Source organism: Fundulus heteroclitus, unplaced genomic scaffold, assembly GCF_011125445.2.
Source record: "Fundulus heteroclitus isolate FHET01 unplaced genomic scaffold, MU-UCD_Fhet_4.1 scaffold_135, whole genome shotgun sequence".
NCBI lineage: Eukaryota > Metazoa > Chordata > Actinopteri > Cyprinodontiformes > Fundulidae > Fundulus > Fundulus heteroclitus.
The window spans coordinates 111,589-133,206 of record NW_023396547.1 but is presented as its reverse complement, the minus strand read 5'-3'; the positions used below and the strand labels follow the sequence as shown (position 1 = coordinate 133,206).

At 42.3% G+C, this 21,618-nt stretch overlaps 2 protein-coding genes across 2 annotated transcripts; both read right to left on the bottom strand.

Annotated features, from left to right (window-relative positions):
- Positions 1-5,238: 5,238 nt before the first annotated feature.
- trim35-12 (tripartite motif containing 35-12) lies at positions 5,239-12,867 on the bottom strand. The gene is made up of 6 exons (XM_012870999.3): positions 12,212-12,867; positions 11,949-12,044; positions 9,714-9,944; positions 9,608-9,630; positions 9,400-9,518; positions 5,239-7,075 (listed from the first exon to the last, which is right to left on the bottom strand). The coding sequence occupies exons 1-6, from the start codon at positions 12,755-12,757 to the stop codon at positions 6,516-6,518; spliced, it is 1,575 nt and encodes a 524-aa protein (XP_012726453.3). The 5' UTR covers positions 12,758-12,867; the 3' UTR covers positions 5,239-6,515.
- A 2,721-nt stretch (positions 12,868-15,588) lies between these two features.
- gipc1 (GIPC PDZ domain containing family, member 1) lies at positions 15,589-20,155 on the bottom strand. Its single transcript, XM_036129071.1, has 7 exons — positions 19,929-20,155; positions 19,059-19,552; positions 18,787-18,972; positions 18,521-18,701; positions 17,292-17,401; positions 17,120-17,201; positions 15,589-17,026 (listed from the first exon to the last, which is right to left on the bottom strand). Exons 2-7 carry the CDS (start codon positions 19,341-19,343, stop codon positions 16,875-16,877), a joined length of 996 nt encoding a protein of 331 aa, XP_035984964.1. The 5' UTR covers positions 19,344-19,552; positions 19,929-20,155; the 3' UTR covers positions 15,589-16,874.
- Between the last annotated feature and the right edge of the window lie 1,463 nt (positions 20,156-21,618).

Sequence of the window (21,618 nt, the reverse complement as noted above, 5' to 3'; positions counted from 1 at the left end):
CTGCAGTCTTTACCTCCCACCCCCACCCCCCCCCCTTTGTAAAGCTTATAATGTCGAGACCATTTCAGAAGGGATGTTGATCCAGCTTTCAGTCTAGAACTATACGTTTTTCAGATAAAGTTTTAATGTATTTATCGCTATAAATTTCCAGTTATATATTAAATATTAGTTTTTTAGTTTCAAATTTTCTCACGTCAGAGATGGTTTACAGTCAGAAAGCCCTGTATTTCTCTAGAAAAAAAAAAAAAAGAAAATTAACTACCACATGCATTATGTCACAGGCTCTCAGCTCCAACGGATGCACGAAAGCGATATGTTCTGTAAAAGTAAATAATCTGTAAAGCCGTTTTATTACTGTATCAACGGTGTTTGCGAGAAAGTCGAAGCGAGACTTTACACAGAAACGGTACAGCAGTTTGTCAGGAATGCACACTGACAGCATTATTATCAACACAACCACTGTAGAAGCACTGCAATCATAACGTAAAAAAAAAAAAAAATGTGTACATATTAAACTCACTTCATACTCGTCACTGGCTTTCTTTGGTGTTTGGTGTCACGCTGTGCAGCTTGTGAGGGGAGCCACCCAGAGGGAACGGCATCAACACTTTCACCTAATATTACTGTCCAGACAGAGAGCATCATCTGATGGGGCTTCTTGTTTAGTAGACACGCCCGAACTGGGGTCCTTTCTGCTTTGACACATCAACAGTCTGTGTGATTCATACACAACGTGCACTGTTATGTGTCTGAGGGATGATGCAGAGCTGCACCCTGTTAGTCAAAGCTTTTTCATCGCCCTACATTCCCGCCGAGGTCAACCGGGTTGCTTATAACCGGGAGGTCCTTTGCTTCTCACAGCTCTGGAAAGCAAGCTCCAGTAACATTTCCTGTCTTTATCTGGCATGTTTATACGAAATCCTTTTTCCTTTTATTTGCTATCATGAGTGCCCCTCTCTCTGCCTGGAAGTTTGCCTTTATGCTGTGGAAATACCTGATTCTGAACATGAGTCAGGTCAAGGTAAGCCCGAGTTATTTCTATGGCACCATGAATTTAAAGTGTTCTACAAGAAAACAAGAGGTAAAAACAAGGAGAGTAAAAAAAATTGCATCACATAAAAAGAAATAGTTAAACGCAAACTGAAAACAGCTAATCTTTAACCTTTATGGGTACTTAGTTGAGGCAAACAGTAATATTGTCAGTCCTGTTTTAAAGGGGCGAAAAGTTTAAGCACATCTCAAGTTTTCGGGGCGTTTGATCTAGAGCTGAGGAGCAGAAACTAAATGCTGCTTAATTCTGCTCTGGGGAACAGAGTTAACCCCTCTCTAATAACCTGATAGGTCCACATGGTTCATGCTTGACCAGCTAGTCTGACGTAAATTTAGGCCCAACACCGTTTAGAAACTTGCAGACCAATAGTATGTTAGAAAATATCCTGTTACAAACACAAAGCCTGTGCAGTGATTAAAGGGCTGATGTGATGTGGTCAAAATTCCTGGTGTTGGTCAGGACTCTGGCAGCAGCATTTTAGAGAACCTGAATACTATTTTAATAATCTGACCTACTGAAGACAAAAACAAAAAACTTATTCTGTGTCCTGATTTGAAAGATGAGTCATAATTCTTGCAGTGAAGACAATACCAAGGCAGCCAAGTTTCCTACATCCTCTGTTTTTAGGCAGATTTAGTCTAGTCAAGTAGATCCTCCCATTGTTAGGCCCCAAATCAATCACTTTTGATTTTTATTCATAATGTGGGGGGAAATCTGATCCATCCACTCATATGGATATACCCTCTCAGTGACTGTAAAGGACTGCAGTCAGATGGGAACAAAAATGTAAAGTTGTGTGGCATCAACATGCAAACGGTACACCTTTTTTCTTGAAATGAATGTATTTTGCCTGGATTTGAGCAGGTAAATAAGATTGTATGCCAATGGAATGAGGTATTTGCACTTAGATTAGAAACAATTCATCTCTATCATCTTATATCAAGTGCAGTATATCTAACTATCTTATTTTAGGGGTAAAAATACTAATTTCATTGACAAATAATCTAATTTACCTGCTAATATCAAGTTAAAATACACTTATTTAAAGAAAATTTTACTTATAGTTGTCATGATCTTGGCACTAGTGCTGGTCTGATTCGCAACCTGACACACCTGTGCAGCTCCGCCCCGTTCTCATCAACCCTCATCAGATCCACCTGCACCTCTCACTATATAACCAGCCCTCAGACCAGTCACTAGTGCCAGATTATTATGAGCAACCGGTGAGCCTAATCCAGCGTCCTGAATACAGTCTGTCTGCCTGTTACCTGACCGGTTTCTGCCTCCTGATTCTCAGAGCCTGCCTTTCCCCTGTCAGATCTGACTATCTGTGCTACCTGGATTCCTGACCTGTATCTGTGCCCTGACTCTGTCTACGGATTCTGATTTGGACTGTATCTGGATTTCTGGTCACCTGGCTCTGACTCTCGACTGGCTCTCGGACTATGGACTCTGGTTTATCCCATCGATCATCTTGCCTGCCCCTGTCATCACCGTTCTGACCCATTGCCTGCCTTTTGACAACGGACCTCTAGCCAGTCTCAAGAGAGACTCCCTTGAAGCTTTCCTGACCAATAAACCATCTTTAAACATTACCTGTCTTGGCTGACTGAATTCTGGATCCCCTGGTTATGTTCTTTACACTAGCTCCTTTTTTTGCAATGTAAAAGAGATTGCAACACTTTTTTATCTTTTAATCTGAGGTAGGGAGAGCATATACAGTGGATATTGAATAAAAGTGGCCCAAGAATGGAACACTGAGGCACCCCACATCTGATCTTTCTTGAAATGTTAGCCTTAACTTTTCTTTTCTGAACCTGTTTTCAAATTCTTTAAATTCTGTTGGAAATTATTGATTTACTGAACAAGACAAAATTTAATGGCACTCTGTGATTGTCTTCTCAAATTTAAAATAGTTTTTGTCTACGATGAGCATTGCACTCTGGAATTAAACCTTCAATCCAGCTTGTTTGTTTTGACGCACGCAAACGTCAGCCCAAAGGGTTGCTTGACTTCTCTGATGTACAGGGAAAAACAATTTTCCCCTTACATATTTCTCACGTTTTCCATTTTTATGTCACATTTAAAAAAACAGATCATTACCCACATCTTAATACCAGACAACTAAAAAAAATCTGTTTTCAAAGGATACTTTCATGTATTTATGGGAAAAGCAAACCAAAACAACCGTGACATTCGGTCATCACAAGTCATTTACATCACTGACCGGCTCGTCTTTGGTGGATTGTTTTAACTGTCAAAATCAAGCATGATAAAGGGCAGCCACAGCATGTTAGTTGCATTTAGGTCCGGACTTTGACTAGAGCACTCCAAAACCTTTGTCTTCAGTCATTTAAAGCTGGACTTGTTGTTGTGCATCAGATCATTGTCCTGCTGCACAGCATAAAATAGGCCTGAGTTTAAACCGATTATGAAGCGTCCCTCAGTTTGACTTAACATTACGTATATTTATATTATATATATATATAGCAAAATATGAACAAATATATATACCACCAAATTTTTTTATTTTTTTTTTCACATGTAAGAGAAAATCGGAAAAGATTCTGATCAGATTTAAAGCGCCCTCCAACCCGGAAGTCGTGACGTCATGTCGTGAACGTTCTTTTAAACATGGCGGATTACTGCACTACATGCGATAGCGAAAACGAGAAATCTGAAAGCGAAATTTCGACTTCAACCGTGCAATTCCTACCAGGTGACCATTCTGATGTTTCGGAGGAAGAATATTTGTTTCTTGAGCCTCACATGTTCGCCCCAGACGTTTCAGATGAAGAGAAGGCAGCGGACGAAAAACAGCCTTCCGAGTATCATGAATGGTAGGACAAGTTTTTTCATTTAACTACACAGTTCAAATATTTTTTTCGTATGTTGACATCATTTTCTTTTAGGCACCATAGATATTTAATTTTGTTCACATCAGTATGTTATCATATGTTATCCATTTAGTACTCAGACAGTGTAGCGGGTGCCGGCTTCCAGGTTTGCGACTCATGGTATGACGTCACTGGGAAAATCCGCCTAGCGAGATTGTTTTGACTCCATGGATTTTGCGAACGCAAAAAACGACAGATGCGGGTAGGAGACCGAAAAAAAATTATCAAAAGTAATAAATTGCTATGTGGACATCATCTGTGAGAAAAATCTCGCTGATCTGCCGCTTCAACAATTAATGCTTCATAACCGGTTTAAGGTCCAAAATTGTCCTTTCAAATTTTCTGCCAGAGAGCCAAATTTTCACTTCCATCAATTACAACAAATCATAAAGGCCCTGAATCATCGAAGTACAAGAAGACCATCACCACCATGTTTGAATACCTGGTACATTGCTCTTCAATTTCTTTCAATTAGGGTATAAGTTATTTTAACCTATTTCATATTGTCACATAAGTTATTTCTAAATAATATTTTTGTTCTAGGCATTGGTGTGGGTCGGGAAATTGACCTTCATAGATAATTACAGTCGATTAATGATTTAACAAGGGGATCTATTACTTTTTCACAAAAGCCCAGGTTGGTGAAGATAGCTTCCTGCTTCCATAAAGGAAATCTTCATGTGAAAACAGTGTTTTCTATTTACTCAAGTTGTTTCCGCCTAACATTAAAATGTGTTTTATGAATGATTTCAGTGTGAAGAAAAAGAAAACAGAGGAGGGAAATAGTTTTTCACAGAACATGTAATGTCTGTGCCGGCCTGGTGCTGATCCTCCTTTTCTTGTCAGACAGGTCTGACCTTTGTAGGGAATAAGTGCACAGCAGGAGGGCCCTCATGTGAGGCCAGCCGGGCTCAGCTTGCTGATAAACAATGCAGACTTTCTAGTCAAGAGGACTGACTATTATTTCTGGCCCGATGACGCGCAGGAAACAATGTCACCGGTGTGCCAGTAAGGGACACCCGTGGTTCTAAAACAGAGTAGTAATGCAATACTAAAAAAATGTATTTAATTTCCTGAGCAAACGAGAACATTGTGCCGTGGATCCACTTAGGTCTTGACACATAATCATTCATTGTTCTGTCCCTGATCTCATGCTTAAAATGACATCGTCATCGACATAATGAAAGCTCTATTCCCCTCCCGGCTCCATCCAGAGACATGGGTGGAGACGGGAACTTTCTATTGCACCTCAGAGCCAGTTCCTCCAAATAAGGACGCAACGAAACAATGTAGAGGAAGCAGTTTATTCTCTGACAATCACGTTGAATACATCAGGATGTTGGAGTTAGGGTGAGCTCTGGTGAAATGAAACGATTTTTTGTTGCAAGTATAGTTTAGTCTTGATAAAAAAAAAATGATAAAAATATAAAAAAATACAGCAAAGCCCAAAATAATGAATACTCCAAACATATGTAGGTTTAAAGTATATATTGTTTTATTTGACAGACATGTTAATGGTAATATTTTGGAAAAACCCAGTCGGATTCCTGAAGTGGATCTGGTTGATAAGCTGTGGAGGGAGCGTAAGATTAGGGTGATGATAAGGAGGTCCTCCAGGCTAAAAGAGCTTATAAAGATAAATCCTAGTGGAAAAATGCAAAAACCCAGTCAGCAATAAGATGGATTTGGCTGTTGTAAGGTCAGTGAAGACTTTTCCATTGATCACTGAGAGCGGTATACATAATTAATAACATGCCATTTCTATTTAAGAAGGATAAACAGTAAGTACATTTTTATTTATTTTTTTAAATAGATACTTCTTTTACTTTGGTTTGTAATCGTATTATCTTTAGGGATACCTTTCTTATTTTCCACAAGAAACAGATGTCTTGGTTGTATAAACACAATTTTAAATCTAAATATACCAAAGGGTGTCATCATTTTTAACTTAATTTTGTGGAATTTATTTGATTTCAAAGAAATTTCACCTCCTGCATTATATTGTTCCTGATGTTAGCCCAAATAATGAATAGTCCAGGGTGGGAAAAACAATTTTCTGGATTTCCTGCATCAGTGAAGGAGACACAAGGACCAGTCATTTTGATTCCACATTTTATTTATTTTCATATTTTTGATGAGGTTCATTTAATGTTCTGTGGTCTATTTTTAAGCAAAATGTGAGTAACTTTGTCATCTTGTAACTGCTTCTGCTTTTTGCCCATAATCTAATAATAAAATAGCTTTTTTGACTTAAATAAATGCATTTCAGTGACTGGCTCACTTGAAACGCAGAAATGTAGATCTTATATAAGTAAACACGCCTTCATTTAGTGGAATTGTAAGATTAAAGTTAAAATGACTGTGGTGTGAGATATAAAACTAAATGAGTGTGTTTTCACCACCTGGGGGTGCTCATTTGCTGCTCCTCGTGAAGAAGCAGACAAGGTTAGCACACGAGTGTCTGGAATTACCGTAAAAACAACAATGACTTCTTGCGTTTTCTGTGTATCGTCATCAGACTTTTGTAACATAAAGCACATCGTAACTCCGTGGGACACGATCTCAGATCACCAGGTCGCACTGTTCCACACAGCCACCTTGGCGGGGCAGATCTTGAGAGGTTTGGGGTTGCTCCCGTTAATGTTGACGCCGGGGCAGAAGAAAGGGTACATCTTGTCAGTGAAAGAGTCGTTGAAGGTGTAGATGGACGTCATGGTAACGGGGTTGGAGAAAATCACCTCCCCAGCCTCATAGTCGAGCTGCACCCTGACACGAGTCAGGTCCCCTTGGAGGTGGAGCGGCGTGCTGGGCCTCGTCATCGCCGAGTACTCGCCCTCGGAGTGCGAGATCATCCAGAAGCCCCCCTCCGGACAGCCCGAAATGCGGCCTTTCCTGTCAACGGACGCAGTGACCACGCCGAGCATCCAGTCCACCTTGCCGCCCACCTCCACCTCCCAGGCGTGGCGGCCTGAGGTGAAGCCCTCTGATCCCAGCACGAACACGAAGTGACCGAAACGCTCGGGGTTGTCTGGGAGCTGCTGCAGGGACCCGATGTTGGTCACGCTGGTCAAGTCGGGGGAGAGGGACAGCCAGGAGTAGGCGGTGTTGGGGTCCAGGGTTATCGGTGCTAAATCGGAAGAAAAATAAAGTAGTTTAACAGAAAAAAAAAAGATGAATTCAAGGTTTGTTCCTTTGTGTTAGAGCAAAGTCTGTTAAGTCAAGTCAAGTTTGTTTGTCTAGCACATCTCAGCAGCGAGGCGGTTAAGTGCTTTACATCATGAAAACATAAAAACATCCTAAACACACCGAAACAGTCACTGGTTATGAGATCAGTGACAAACATTAAATTGTATCAAGTGAAAACATCAATTCACATCAAATACTTGATGTATTTGGCAGATATACCTTGAACTATACCTTGAGAAGGGTATAGCTGCCACAGCCACAGTGAAACCATCCCCCCCACACACACACACACACACACACACACACACACACACACACACACACACACTGAATACACATTTCCCTGTCCCCTAACCCAAAAGCCGGGGGAGGGTGGGTTTGCTCCCTCCACTGCTGCAGTTATCTGTCATTCAATACTTTGGTCAATGTTTGGTCTGTTGATAGAAAGAAGACTAAAGATCCCCGACTGAAAATATAAAAGATTTGAAAGCAGAAGGCCAGTTTACAATCATAAGCTTAAATTCACAACATCCTGAGCATGAATGTCATATTAATTTGGTGCTTTTAATAATCTAAGTTAGATTTTTTGCAGGATGGAGCAGTCAGGTGAGTCTTTCAAACATAAGAACGACGGTATTCAAGCACGGCGGTGGGACCATCATGCCGTGGTGCCGTTGTTTTGCTGGCAAAGTAGGAAGAAAATTCAAAGAACGTGGCTATCATGATGAGAATGATAAGGCTGCTGAACAAAATAGAGGCTCTTAGCGCAAAATCTATTTTCAGCTGCACATGTGGAGAAGCTAAATGTCTTCTGAAGACAAGTTGTACTGATAGAAAAGACAAACACTGAGGTATTTGGCCATAATGATAAAAAGTGGTTTTAAAGGTTCAAAGTAAAGCTTTCCAAATGCAACAACACTGTACCAACTCTGAAGCATGATGGTGGCAGCATCATGCTGTGGGAATGGCAGTAATACTGCTGCATTTTACATAGAGGATTAAATAACAGAAAATAAATACCTCCAAATTCTGATCTCTAATTGGCTTCACGAGTTATTTTGGGCTGGATAAAGTTGCCTAACATTAGGTCTCCATAAGTTCTTTAAAAAAAAAACTCCAACCTCCGCATTCTTGAAAATGTGCGGGCTACGTCAGAAAGCTGGATCCACACTGGGAAATGTAACAGCTTAAGTCAGTTCTACAAACTGTGACAAAAGAGATCAAATATCCAGCCAGACTCAAGCCAGAAGCGAGTTCATGGGTAGAAAAACTGGATTGATGAGGTGAAACTTGCTAACTTCAGTGAGCTTGTAAGAATATATCTTAGTCTGAATGTGTAATTTTAACCCTGTGTTGGGTGGAGGAAATTCCACAATCCTTCCTGAGGAGGATGAGGAGAGCCCACCTGCCCCCGCCCATCCTCACGACCTTCTACAGAAGCACCATAGAGAGCATTCTGACCAGCTGTCTCTCTGTGTGGTGTGGAGGCTGCAGTGCCTCCGACTGGAAGAATGTGAGGAGAGTGGTGAGGACAGCAGAATGGATCATCGGGGCTCCTCTTCCCTCCATAAAAGACATTTCATCTCAGCTGCGTGTCCCAAGCCCGTAACATCATCAGGGACCCCTCACACACCCACCATAGACTGTTCTCCCTGCTGCCCTCTGGGAAGAGGTTCCGCAGCATCCGCTGCAGGTCTACAAGGTTCTGCAAAAGCTTTTTTCCCTGCTGCCATCAGACTGTTGAACTGCTGTTGAACTGCTGAACTATAACCCATGAACTCTGCACAACATTCGCATATTTGCACATTTTGCATCATTGCATCTCCATCTAGCATTACAAACGCTGCCAAACTTTTTTTAAATGCATTCTTGCACAAAATGCCCTTTGCACAATCAAATTCTGTACATACAAATGTTTTTTAAAAATACTCACCTGTACACTGTGACTTCTCCTGCATTGTCTACATTTAAATTATTTACTTTTGAATCACTGCCGCACCCTATACTGTAATTTCATTTTACTGCAATTTACACGCTGTATGCAACGAAATTTCGTTCTGTATGCACTCTGTGCATACAAAAAGACAAATAAAGTTGTCTAAGTCTAATAAATTCCAAACCATTTGTTGTTTTTATTATTACTAAAGCTGTTCATCATTTAAAAACAAAAAAAAAGCTAATCTTACCAGGGCATTCATGCACATGATAAACCTCAAAAAGGTTTTTATTACATTCAGTTCATTCCAAGTCTGAAGAGGTACTTACTGTACTGAACCAGCTCCACCATCTTTGCCCACACGTGGTATTTAAGAGAACTCACATGCTTGGCCACATTTATGAGGGCACCTGGCAGTTTTTCTGGGTCCTTCGGGGGGAGCTGTGCTCTGTGATGACATGTGACAATAATCATCCAGTGCTAGAAAGCAGGGGCATTAATATGGCTTAATACTGCAGCAAAATAGACAAATCCTACCTTTTCTTTGTGTTGATGTAATTCTGAAAGGACAGTTGGGACACTTTATGTTCAGCATGGAGCAACAGAGGTATTTTATTTTTCCCCAGAAAGAAAGCCTACTCACCTGCAGGAACTGAGCGTCACTGGAGGCGATGTCGTTCTCGATGGCGATGATGGCGTGAGAGAAAGTGAGGATGTCTCTGGTTATGCTGTCAGACTTCTTCCTCACCAGCTCCTTCTTCTCTTCATCCTCCTCTTGCAGGGCGGCCAGTCTGGCCTCCTCCTCCCGCTCGAGAAACTCCCGAAGCTCCTGGAACTCCTGCCTTATCTGCTTCTCCGTGGCCTCCGTCTGGTTCTACCACACAGGAAAACACAGAAAGGATGTGCCGAATGTTGCTGTGCCACAGTTAAATAATAAGGCCACACAGCTGTTATTAGAAGAGCAAAATAACGGCATAGTTGAATCAGGGCGATCTGAGAAAAGGCATGGATGTGGAAATGGTTCGATGAGCATATTTCTTGTTAGACTGAAAGAAATCTGTTGAAGTGCCTCCCCTGGTGAGGAAACTTTTAGCTTGAGACTGGTCTGAAACCTGGTTGAAATTACATGATTTTTCTTCTAGTTCAGCACCACTGAAGCAGATCTGTTCTCCCTTAAATGATCAATGGGGGGTTTTGTCCAACCAGCCTACATAAACAAAGGGGCACTAGGCCCTCTGACCAGCAGAGCAAGACCATATCTGATTCGCGAGTCAAATCTAATTAGGCATCCTCCAGTCTGATACGACACTTCTTGGCCAGAGAAGGTTAGCGTAACCAACTAAATTCTGTTGATGAATTGCTGCTTCAAAAAGAAAGGTTCAAATTTCTTCTGTCTTTTTTTAATCCTCATAACCTCAGGTGTATCGTTTTTGATACAAGTATTTCTGGGACCTCCACATCTTGAACAAAGCCAGTCATTTTTCTGAACATTCAATTTACAACATACAAATGAAGATATCCTGCACACCCTATATAAAAATGAGGAAAATTTATTTTTTTGGTCCAACATATCAATTATGACACAAAGAAAATTTAAAAGCCTGGCGTTTTATTTTTTTAAAGTAACCAAAAAAGATTTTATTTTTTTAAAAAATGTAAACGTTTCCACATAATTAGGTGTATTAGGCTTTAAAGGGTTACGGGGATGAAAGTCAGAGGTTTAAAGCTGAATCAGCGATCCCCTTTAGTTTGTGGTCTGTAGACTCTGTTGAGTTGAAACTCAACTTTTAAAAATTGCTCTAGATTACCTGTTTGTATGCACTGCTGTTTAGTTTTTCTATTGTACAGCACTTTGAGATCTATGGCTTGAAAGGTGCTGTATAAATAAAAGTTTACTCACTTAATTTCCAGCCCTGCCATGGTGAGCAGGGAGCTAACTAAAAAGGGCCAAGTAGTCGTAGATTTACTGCGTTTTAAATGTGCACCTCAAAGTAAACACACAAAGTAACACATATTTGCAAAATGGAAGAAAAACAGATTTTTTTTTTTCCAAATAGAGATTTCAAAAGAGTGGCAAACGTTTGTGGTCATCCACCTTTACCCTGAAATCTGTAATTAAAAAGCTCCATATTTTCTTTTCTAGCTCTGTAGGGTGAGTAGACACATACGCCGAAAGAGCTGCAGAGGTAAACGCAGTGGAAGGAAGTTGATAACTATGTTAGTTTTGCACACGATCGGTTGCCCTGGGTTTCCTTTTCAAGTAGGGAAAAAAACATTTAAATTCAATTCAGTTCAAAAATACGTAAACAATGTTATTCAACCTCAAAAGAGGTCAAATTTAAAATGCCAAACACACGTTACTCATTTTTATCAGCAAAAAGCTCGTAAAACCACGCCTCTTTACCGACGTCCACTTTTTTTGTATTTGATCCGTCACATAAAAGCCGTCTGAAACAAACTAAGGCTTGTGGTTGTAACATAAATAAGTAATTTAAAAAAAGGAGTAGACTGAGGTGGTTTAATTATTTGCTTATTGTTTCCAGAAACTTTAGAGTTGACCTGTCTGAATGAGAACAGGCCTGCTGCACTGATGGATACTGAGGCTTTTGTGCGGAAATACCTGCAAATATATCTATATTGCTACCAGTTTAATTTGATTTTCAACACCTAAGTACCCATCTATGAATGCATAGGAGATTTATCTTAAATTACACACCTGAGAACTTCAGAGCCTCCGAGAAACCAAATCGCTCCGTTTGCCTAACACGGCGGCGGCTGGGGTGTTTACCCACTAACAGTGGCGTGACTCATCTGGCGTTAAAGTTACATCAGCAGTCACACGGGTCATCTAGCGGTTCTTGGATCTGTTTATTGATACCTTGATGTGCACAGTTGTGTCATCACACTCCTGCTTGGCTTCATACAGGCGGCGCAGGTTCTTCTTCAGGGGGATCAGATCCTTCTTCAGTTCAGTCTGTCAGAGGAAGAAAAAAAAAAAGAAATCAGAGGAAAACCAGAGAATAGATCTGCATCCGTAGCATTGGTTGAGTCACTTTCCGGGTTCTCGGAGTTTTCAGCGCAGTTAAAGCAGCTATTCAAGCTTTTACAATGATGGATTATTAACTTTGGAGTTATTCTTACCTTCAGGTCCAGGGCCCCTTCGTCTAAGGGACACACCTTGTGCCCCTGGTGCTTCTTGGAAGTGTGGCACACACAGCACAAGACTTCAAAGTCATCCATACAAAAGAGTTTGAGAACTTCCCCGTGGGTCGCGCACTTTTCCTCCAGCACCACGGCGTCTTCCCCCGCCGCGCCGGCCTCCGCCCCCAGCCCGGCCGTGGCCTTCCTCCTCTCCTGCTCCCTCAGGAAGGTGTCGGCCACATTCTTCAGGGCCAGGCTGACCGTGGGCTCCGTCAGGGAGCACTTCCTCCTGCAGATGGGACACTCGCGCCTGGCCTTCTTCTTGTTCCAGAACTGCTGCAGGCAGGCCCTGCAGAAGCTGTGGCTGCACTTGAGCACCACCGGCTCCTTGAAGATCTCGCAGCAGACGGGGCAGGACAGCTCGTCCTCCAGCATGGAGCCCGAGCGAGAGGAAACCGCCCGCGGGCGAAGCGACGAGACCACCTTGGTGATCTGAGGCAGGGAGAGCTTTCCTGGCTGGGAGGAAGCACGGGGCCGCAAAGCCATGGTCGGTTCCCAGAGAGGGGGGAGAGAGCTGCTCTTATAGGTGCCGCCGCGGTATGCGGAGAGAGGAAGAGCTCCAAGGTGGGTCCAGAGAGTAACCTGGCCACACTTTAACAGCAGCCTGAGTTATAGATCAACAAAGACTCGCAGAACTGGTTTGCCACTTCTAGTAAATAAGGTAAAGGTCGCCACCCCTCATTTAGCAACCACAACATTAAAGTTTTCCAATAAAAAAGGGCTGCTTTGAGTGATCTGGTGTTCATCTTGCAAACAACTTTTATCATTTCTTTATCTGGGTGTCCAGTCATTATTTTATCCACTGTCGACGTTGGTTCTTTTTTTTATGTACTACTTTAATTTTGATATAAAAGAGTCAGAAGATGGAGTGGGAAACAGGTGTCAAAGGTATTCACATCGATTACTCAAGTAGAAGTATAGATACTAGGGTTTAAAAATACTTCTGTAGATGTAGAAGTATCAACTCAAACCTTTTACTCAAGTAGAAGTATGAAAGTACCAAATATAAAACTACTTAAACTACATAAACTATAAGTCATACCCCCATTACTATAATTATATAGTCTGTTAATATTGGAAAAAAATGGGATTGGCTGCTTCACCCACACATATGTCCATTGAAAACAAACCATTTAGTACAATATATTAAAGGTCCATGTAGGTGCAATACTGAGCATCAACATGGGTTTCATGGAGCAGAAAATCTGATATCTGGTTGCCTATAAGTATTGGTGCAAAAAAGTCAAACTTCAGAGACATATTATCAATAACCCTTTATTGTTATTAATGGAATGTAAATGAACATCCAAGCGTAGCTACAGGAATTGATGAGGGCAACAGATGTAAGAAAACAAAAGTGGACGTGAAAATGAGCGCATGGCCCTCTTATAGCAATTACCCTTGTGTGGTTGTCTGTATACAGTAGACAGTGTTGCCAAAATGAAAGATTAATCATAGCGGTTAATCAAAAAAAATGAAAGAAAGGAAAACGACAAATAATCCAAAAAATACAATGTTTGACGTTTTGTTCTTAAGTTTTTGTTGGGGAGTTTGGCAAACAGGCAGGGTGCAGTACTGCCTCCAACCACAATCCTTATCACTCAGGTAGTGCAATTTATCAGAATTATTTATTTTTTTGGTTATTTTTGGTTTTTATTGACAAGCCAGAACGAAAACAAGCTGAAAGAGAATAGAATAAGACTATTTTCAAAATGTAAGGTGTAGAAAGTTCAGATAACTGCATGAAAATGTAAGGAGTAGAAGTAAAAAGTAGGTCAAAAAAAATAATACTCCACTAAAGTGTAACCAAAAAGTCTACCTAAGTAAGGTAACAAAGTATTTGTACTTAAGTTTTTAGCTTTTGTTTGTTTTGGGGGGATTCCCAGCAGAGGTGTCAAGTAACTACTTTCTTCTCATTGAGTGAAAAAGTGTTCAGCCAAGCATCCAGAACTCTGGTTGCCAGACTGGTTGTGCGCCCATGTGAGAAAAAATCAGTCAACGTGTATCAGGAACTTCTGGGGCCAATTTATTGTGTTTGTAAAGTACGCCTTTCCACAGGTACGATTTCCTCTGCCCCCGGCTGCACTACACCATGGGAACGAGCTTTCAGTGACCAGAGCTCCACAAGACTGGATCGGGCTCATAGAACATTAGCTAAAGATGTTCAGAAAAGATTAAATATAAAATGACTTAAGTTTTATTTTATTTCTTTTAGGGTGAAAAGGATAGGGGTCAAGGATGTTAAAGCTGTTCTGAGGGCAACTAGGACCAAATTGAACCGAGAACACAACAGGTGACTCATGTAACGGCGTGCATACAGGGTCTCCTGTCCTGCTGGCGAATGAAATGATTCAGAAGATGAACAGACGAGGCCAAAACTAAACTTCTTGGCATCCGGAACCCTGCGTTTGGAGAAACTATTTCAAAAGTCAAGCGCAGAGGTGGAAACATCTCGCTTTGGGGTGTTTGTTTTAAGCCGTGCTGCTTTAAAAAAGGCCAGTGGGCCGAGCCACAGTGCACTAATTCTTGCGCAAGAACCTTCTTCTCTCACCAAAACACAGATTAGCTCTGGCTGGATTTTCCAGAGTGGTGACGGCTCAAAAACACACTACAGAAGGCATTTAGGCATTTAAAAAGAACAAAAAATAATGTTAACCAGCTGTGTATATCAGTATGGTGAAGCAAAAGGTTGTAGTTGCAAAAAAAAAACTAAAAGATTTACAGTAACTGTGAAAAAATTACCCAAAAATGACTCCAGAAATGAATGCAAAGCTGGTCACCAGGAAGAGGAAAAAATATTTCTGCTTTATTCCTAAAGGGTCCTCCCACAAGATCCAATGCATGCTTTTGCTGTGAGAATACAACCTTATTTAAATCAATTATATGCAAATCATTTTTAACTTTTATGCAACGTGTTTTTTTTTCCTGGACTTCTGTTTACTTTCTAAACAATAAGAGGAAGCGGGGGGGTGGGGGGGTTGTGTCACACACTCCAAATGTGCCACCCCTCCAGGCTGAGGCCTGTAAGTGACCTCGGCGAGTCCGACCGGCCCTATCAAGTGAGCCGAGGTCGGTCCGATTACGCCAGCCGACGGCCCGCTGACAGAGATTTCACCGTCTGAATAGACGACATGCATATTTCAGGAGGACAAAGGAGGGAGAAGAAATACAAACAACCTTCAGGGCCGGTTTCTGCGAGCGCTCCAAAACATTTAAAGCTACCAAAGTGGGTAAAAGGGTTAGATAATGTCACTGAAACCGCTTTAAAAAAAGACACAACTGTGCAAAAAAGAAAGACCAAACAGAGAGCGCGCTGCGTGGGTGTTATTGCATTATATTTGAACTTGGGACAGTGCAACACAAAGCCATCCAAAATAATTCTTAGTGTCCAAGCACGAGTTAATTACATGACCCCATTATAGATTCATCATCAACTGAGGAGTTAAACAAAACTACATGATAGCTTCATCACAGTTGGATCAGAAAATGTTAGCACATCAAAAAGGGTTTTTCCTTTTTTCTTCTTTTAAATTAGGCGTTTAGCACGACGGAAGTCACATCTCAGTCAGGTTCTTTAACACCATGCATCTGAATGTTAACAAAATATCTAAAAAAAAAAAAAAAAAAAAAAAAAAAAAAACGACAAAAAAAAAAAAAACTAAACAAACAAACCTTGAAATGCAGGTAGTTTTATGCACAGCTGCTCCCAAACCATTAGCGTTTCTTTGATACCCCTCTCTGAGCAACAAAGACGCACAACATGGTGAAAACGCTCATCTTTTTTCCATACAATTTTTTTTTTTTAAACACACATCACATCACCTCATATAAAAACACTAGCTATAAAAAAATAAGTCGACACGGTCCACAAAGCGACCTGCTGCTTGACCTTGAGTGACAGGAAGTTAACACTGATTTTCTCTCAACACTGTAGAGTCTGCAATAGACGGCCTCCTTCTCCCGTCTAGCCACGAATCTTTTTAGTGTAAAGCTACGGTTTACTATCGCCTCCTTGTAACCAGAGATTTTACTTTTAAACAGAAAAAAAACAAGGAAAAAAAAATAAAACACCAGATGTTATGAAGAAATGTACAACAACAACAAAATAGTGTAACAGCACATGCTTGTAGAAACGTCCCGTCACAGTAGCGTGGAGGAGCAGTTCACAGCAGCACTCTGGTTCAGTGTTGCGCAACATCTGAGAAGGTGGGGCGACGTGCAGCTGCGGCTTCGCCTCTACCGGCTGGTTTTTGCAGTTTTTAATATTAAAAAGATTATTTTTTTCTCCCGTATCAGAAAGCGCAGCCGGTGCTCGCTCCGCGCTGCCGGCTACTACGACATCAACATGCGGGGAGGGGGGGACGTCACGAGATGTGCTCAACCACGTCGTTTCTGGCAACAACCAAAAAAAAAAAAAAATTGCTGGAAGACAAATTAAAGCACTTTAGGAAGTCGCTGCAGTCACTTTCCGCTCCGGCTCCCCAAAGGGTGGAAATGCACAAAAAAACAGAAGGAGTGTTGCACGCTGGACTAAAAATAAACTCATGATGGTGTTTTCTAGTAGTGTTGCGGGCGTTGACGCGCGCCGTTCCGCTCCCATCGGTCACACGCGTCCGACCTTCGCGTCCCCGATGGCGCCCCAGACGTCGAAGACAAACTCGTCGGGGAAGGCGAAGTCTCCCAGGGTTTCGTCTAGAGCTTCGGCGAACTCGTCTGGGTTCTTCTTGTCTTTGCCCAGCTCCACCATGGTGGCCGCTGAGGAGAGAGAGAGAGAGAGAGAGAGAGAGGCGGTCGTTCAGATCGACAGGATAAAAACGGCGACGGGTCTACGGAGACGCGGATTCTCACCCAGTTCGCTGTCCCTGATGCCCATGTAGCTCTCCAGCAGGTCGTCCACCTTCTCGATCGCCTTTTCCTCGAACGCGGAAGGCTGAAAGAGCGAGATTTAACGTGCGCGACCAGGCAAAGCGACGGAGGTTTATTTAACCCGACAGGCCAAAAGCTTCTGCCGCCAACTCACCAGCTCCTCCACTGTGGCGGGACCTTTAGAGCGCAGACGGAGGGTCCCTCTACCCGTCCCGAGCTGGACCCCCGATGCCGACCGGCCTGAGGACCTCTGGCCGATCATATCTACGTAGGAACAGTTCACATATTCAGTGTAAACCAGAGCTGCACTGGCAAAAAAAAAAAAAAAATCAACTAGTTCCCCAAATGAGCCCATTTTCACCTCACTTTGGGATTAATAAAGCATTTTTTAATTGAATTTAAGGTGGTGACCGCCGGGTCTGAAACTGGAAAAATCTGATTTTTTTCTCTCTTTCAAACGCACCTCAGGACAATAAGAACACTGAGTGTATGAGTGCAAGGAAGAACAAACACTAAGAAAGGAAACTGTTTTCTACAGCTGCATTTCAGAAGATGACAAGAAGGCTGACCACAACACAGCAGATTCGATTTTTAATCCCTTTAAGCTTTTAACCTCTGTCAGTCGTGGGGAAAGCTGGGTTTAGAACGCGTTAGCAGCCTTCTGCAAATCTACATGTTAGCGTGAGTTTATACAGAGACCGATTGGCTTTAGTTGAAAATGCTAACCATGCTAATCGCTAATATAACCAGGTGAGAAAGGCTGAACCATGCTTTTGTTTTGAAATCACGGTGAAGTCCGTTTTTACTGAAGCGGCGGATGACGTAGTGGTAAAACGGACACATTCAGGAAGCCGCCCGGGGTTCGATGCCCAAACATGGGCTTCCTGCCTTTCAGGGTTTTTAGGTTACGACTTACCTTTTATATGAATACTGTGACATTTTCAAAAAAAAAAAAAAAAACGAAAACGTGTTGAAGACTGTAAATATAACATAAGAAATAATGCTTTACAAACTGTTTAACCTGAATCTCAAACATAGACCTTTTACGCCCAGTAAAGCTTCACTTATAAAACCTTTTATATGCGACATCATCGCCTATTGCCTACCTTTAACAATTATCTCAGCTTCAGGGTAGAAAGTGAAGTTATTTTCAGGTCATTTCATGAATCTACCGTACCTGCTTTATTAAGTCAGGCGTTTGCCGCCTTTTTCTTGTAACGGGATGTTAAATAATAAAACTAAAGCCACTAAGGACGCCGGTATTAGATGTCAGGTCAGTGTAGAATAGCATTTTGCTGCTGGCGTCTTAAAATAAATCGAGTAGAGATCAAGAAACGTGACAAGGGAGCTTGTGATTTTAGGTCACGGTTCTCCGTAACTCACCAAAAGCTTTGAGGGGCTCCACAAGCTTGATGGTGAACATTTTGCCCTTAGGAAGCTCCTTCAGCATTTTGGCAACTTCGTAGTGTCGGCAGCCGATGAGGCGGTGGCCGTTGATGGACTCGATCATGTCGCCCACGTTGATGACCTGGATCTGGTGGATGATGCTTCCCTCTCGGATCCTCTGCAAAAGCGGCAAAAAGTCAGAACGCGTTAAAAGGACGAGGACCGGGACCTTTTTCTCTGTTGCTCTGAAAGTCTTTCCTCACCTTGATGAAAGCGTAACCCGCTCCGTTATCAGTGATTGTCAACCCCAGCGCATCCTCTCCCTTGAAGATTTCTATTTCCTTCTTCTGGCCTTTAATGTGGGCAAATATGAAGTCCTCCAGCCCGATTTGCCCCCCTAAGAGTTTATCCATGTCCACCTTGTGAGTGTTCAGCGTGCAAAACATAACCTGTGGAGAGACGCGTCCAGATTTAACTTTTCTCCCACCCCCCCTTATCTCAAAAGGGTCTCGTGCTTTCAAACCCCCAGACTGACCTCAGACGCCGGGATGCCGAAGGCCTCTCCGATCTTGGCGTACAGCTCTCGCACGTTGCTGAAGCCCTCGATGCGGCCCGTGGGGCTGCCGTGAGCCAGCTGGGTGTGGAAGATGAGCCGGGGTCTCATGCTGTTCGGTGGGGGGGGGAGGCCGTCGGAGCCCGCCGCCTCCCCGGCGACCCCCCCGTCCAAGCCCTCCACGTTGAGACCCCCACGGATGGGCTCCGCTTCCTCATTCTCCACCAGGGGGGACGCCTTCTTCCTCCTTCCCAGTCCCAGAGGCATAGTGGACGCCGCCCTAGGAAGTCACCCCCACAACCCAGACCACCATAAACCTGGGGGGGGCGGGGGGGGGGGGGGGGGGGGGTGCTGACTCAGCAGCAGGGCAAGTCGGTGTTTACGTAGAATTCCTCGGGAGCAGCTGGAGATCAGCCAGGCACTGAAGAGACGCACATCAGAGCAGCTCACATAGCTGGATGTGGGAAGCTGGTCAGCTGGGAAACAGAGACCAGTTATTTTTTACCCATTTAACAGAGCATACCCTAAAGGCATCATCATCATCATCATCACACACACAGGCAGTAGGCTAAAGAAATGCATCCCACAGACCGAAGTTGCTGCTCCACCATCGCCACAATGCAGCCTGGACAATCAATGCGCGAGGCAAAGCTAACGTTAGCTGCTAGCTGGCTTCCAGTTGGAGCATAAAACACCTGACAGCCACAGCACTGGTACCAAAATAGCACACGGTAAATAGGTGCCGGCGACTCCCTGTCGCCAATGCGCCATACGGGTATTAGGAAGTGTTGGGGGTTAATTAGCGCGACGTGAACATGGGAGAGAAAACATGGCAGGGCTCGTCATTCTTACCCGAAAACAAGACTTTCGGCTCTTCCTGTTAGCCCAGCAGCCCTCGCTAGCCTACTTTCTGGCTGTTACTCATCAGAAAGCAGCCTTGTTCTCACGAAGCTAAGTTGCTCCGCGTCTGGCTACGATGTCTGGGAATCCCGATCAGGTCGGTAGGAAATGACAGCGTGCGCGTTAGCAGCGGTGTGTTGTTGTAGAATTAGCCTGGAGCCAAGCCAAGCTTGATGTCTATGGGTGGAACGGTGACGCCTTCACGTAACCTCGTAAATAACACCTCCCTCCTCCCCGGACCCCAGTGGATTATCTGCCGTGCAAGAACATTTGTAGGATCAATTTGGAGAAAGAGAGACACAACTGTTATATATAAGTGATTATATATTTCCATAACAGTATATATATATATATATATATATATATATATATATATATATATATATATATATATATATATATATATATATATATATATATATATAAATGGTTTTTATTTGGACATTAAAAGAGAGGTAAGCGCCATATAGGTGCACTAAATAATTGTGTGTTTTTATTCTAGTGTTCACTAATCCGGATTTCTAAAATCTGATTTTTAAAAACACACATCCTGTTGCATGCCTTCATTGTGTTAATCTGTTCTGCCCTCTAGCGGTGACTGATTGGAAAACTCATAAGCGCTCTCTCTCTCTCTCTCTCTCTCTCTCTCTCTCTCTCTCTCTCTCTCTCTCTCTCTATATATATATATATATATATATATATATATATATATATATATATATATATATATATATATATATAGATGCCCACTGACTTACCTCCAAGAAAGTAGTTCATCCTCCGTTATGTAGTAGTTTCAGTTCTTCAGTTCCACGAGAAAATAAAATGGTACTGTCACGACTGCTACCTATAAGGTACTTAAGAGTTGCCGCAGTTTTTATAAATTTTTACATAAAGATAATTCCAAATCATGGAAAGTTCTGCTTTATTTTCTGTTGAATTATAATTGTCAGGTTTAATTTACTCATTGTATAATTTACGGTTAAATCCTTCAAAATAAATTGCTTCAGATCAAACAAAACTACATTGGCACAGCAAATAAATCAGACATAAAGGAGCTTTTCAATAAATTAGAATGTCATGGAAACGCTATACCAGTAATTCACCTTATGAAACGAGAGTCGTATATGATGTAAATTCATTACACAGTTTAAACTGCATTATTTCAAAATTTGGATTATTACATTATTACAAGTCCAAAAACAATAATAATAATTTTAATGCATAAATTTCTCTTTACTGAATTCGGTACCCAGTCAGGGCTCCTTTTACTTTAATCTCTGCATCACTGTAGAACTTCCGAGGTGTTTAGAAAGCCCAGAGGCCTTTAAAGGTATAGCGGACAATCTCTTTTCGGCTTCAGGTTCCAGGGGTATCACCTTATCTACTGTTGTCCCACACGTCAATCATTGTGAGGTGCTCACACAACACCTATAACCGTATACGTTCCCTGTTAGTTTCCTCTTGCTGGCTGCACATTTCTGGTGTTTATGTCCCCAGCGAGCTTCGATTTCAGACGTTCATTGTAGCTCCGCTGCTCTCACCGTATACTTTGAAAAGTCGCAAGAAGCAAACTTTCCAGTTTATGAGAAGAAGAGGAAGGGCTTTGGCGCGATCCCCCTAAGGAGCGGACGAGCAGGTA

Excerpts from the sequence above, each read along its gene's own strand:
- gipc1 (XM_036129071.1), bottom strand. The coding sequence starts at position 19,343 with ATGCCTCTGGGACTGGGAAGGAGGAAGAAGGCGTCCCCCCTGGTGGAG. Across the intron at positions 18,973-19,058 it reads TCGGCATCCCGGCGTCTGAG|GTTATGTTTTGCACGCTGAA; the intron begins GTCAGTCTGGGG and ends GTCTCTCCACAG. Across the intron at positions 17,027-17,119 it reads CATCAGGGACAGCGAACTGG|CGGCCACCATGGTGGAGCTG; the intron begins GTGAGAATCCGC and ends CTCTCTCCTCAG.
- trim35-12 (XM_012870999.3), bottom strand. The coding sequence starts at position 12,757 with ATGGCTTTGCGGCCCCGTGCTTCCTCCCAGCCAGGAAAGCTCTCCCTG. Across the intron at positions 12,045-12,211 it reads AAGGGGCCCTGGACCTGAAG|ACTGAACTGAAGAAGGATCT; the intron begins GTAAGAATAACT and ends TTCCTCTGACAG. Across the intron at positions 7,076-9,399 it reads GGTGGAGCTGGTTCAGTACA|CACCGATAACCCTGGACCCC; the intron begins GTAAGTACCTCT and ends CTTCCGATTTAG.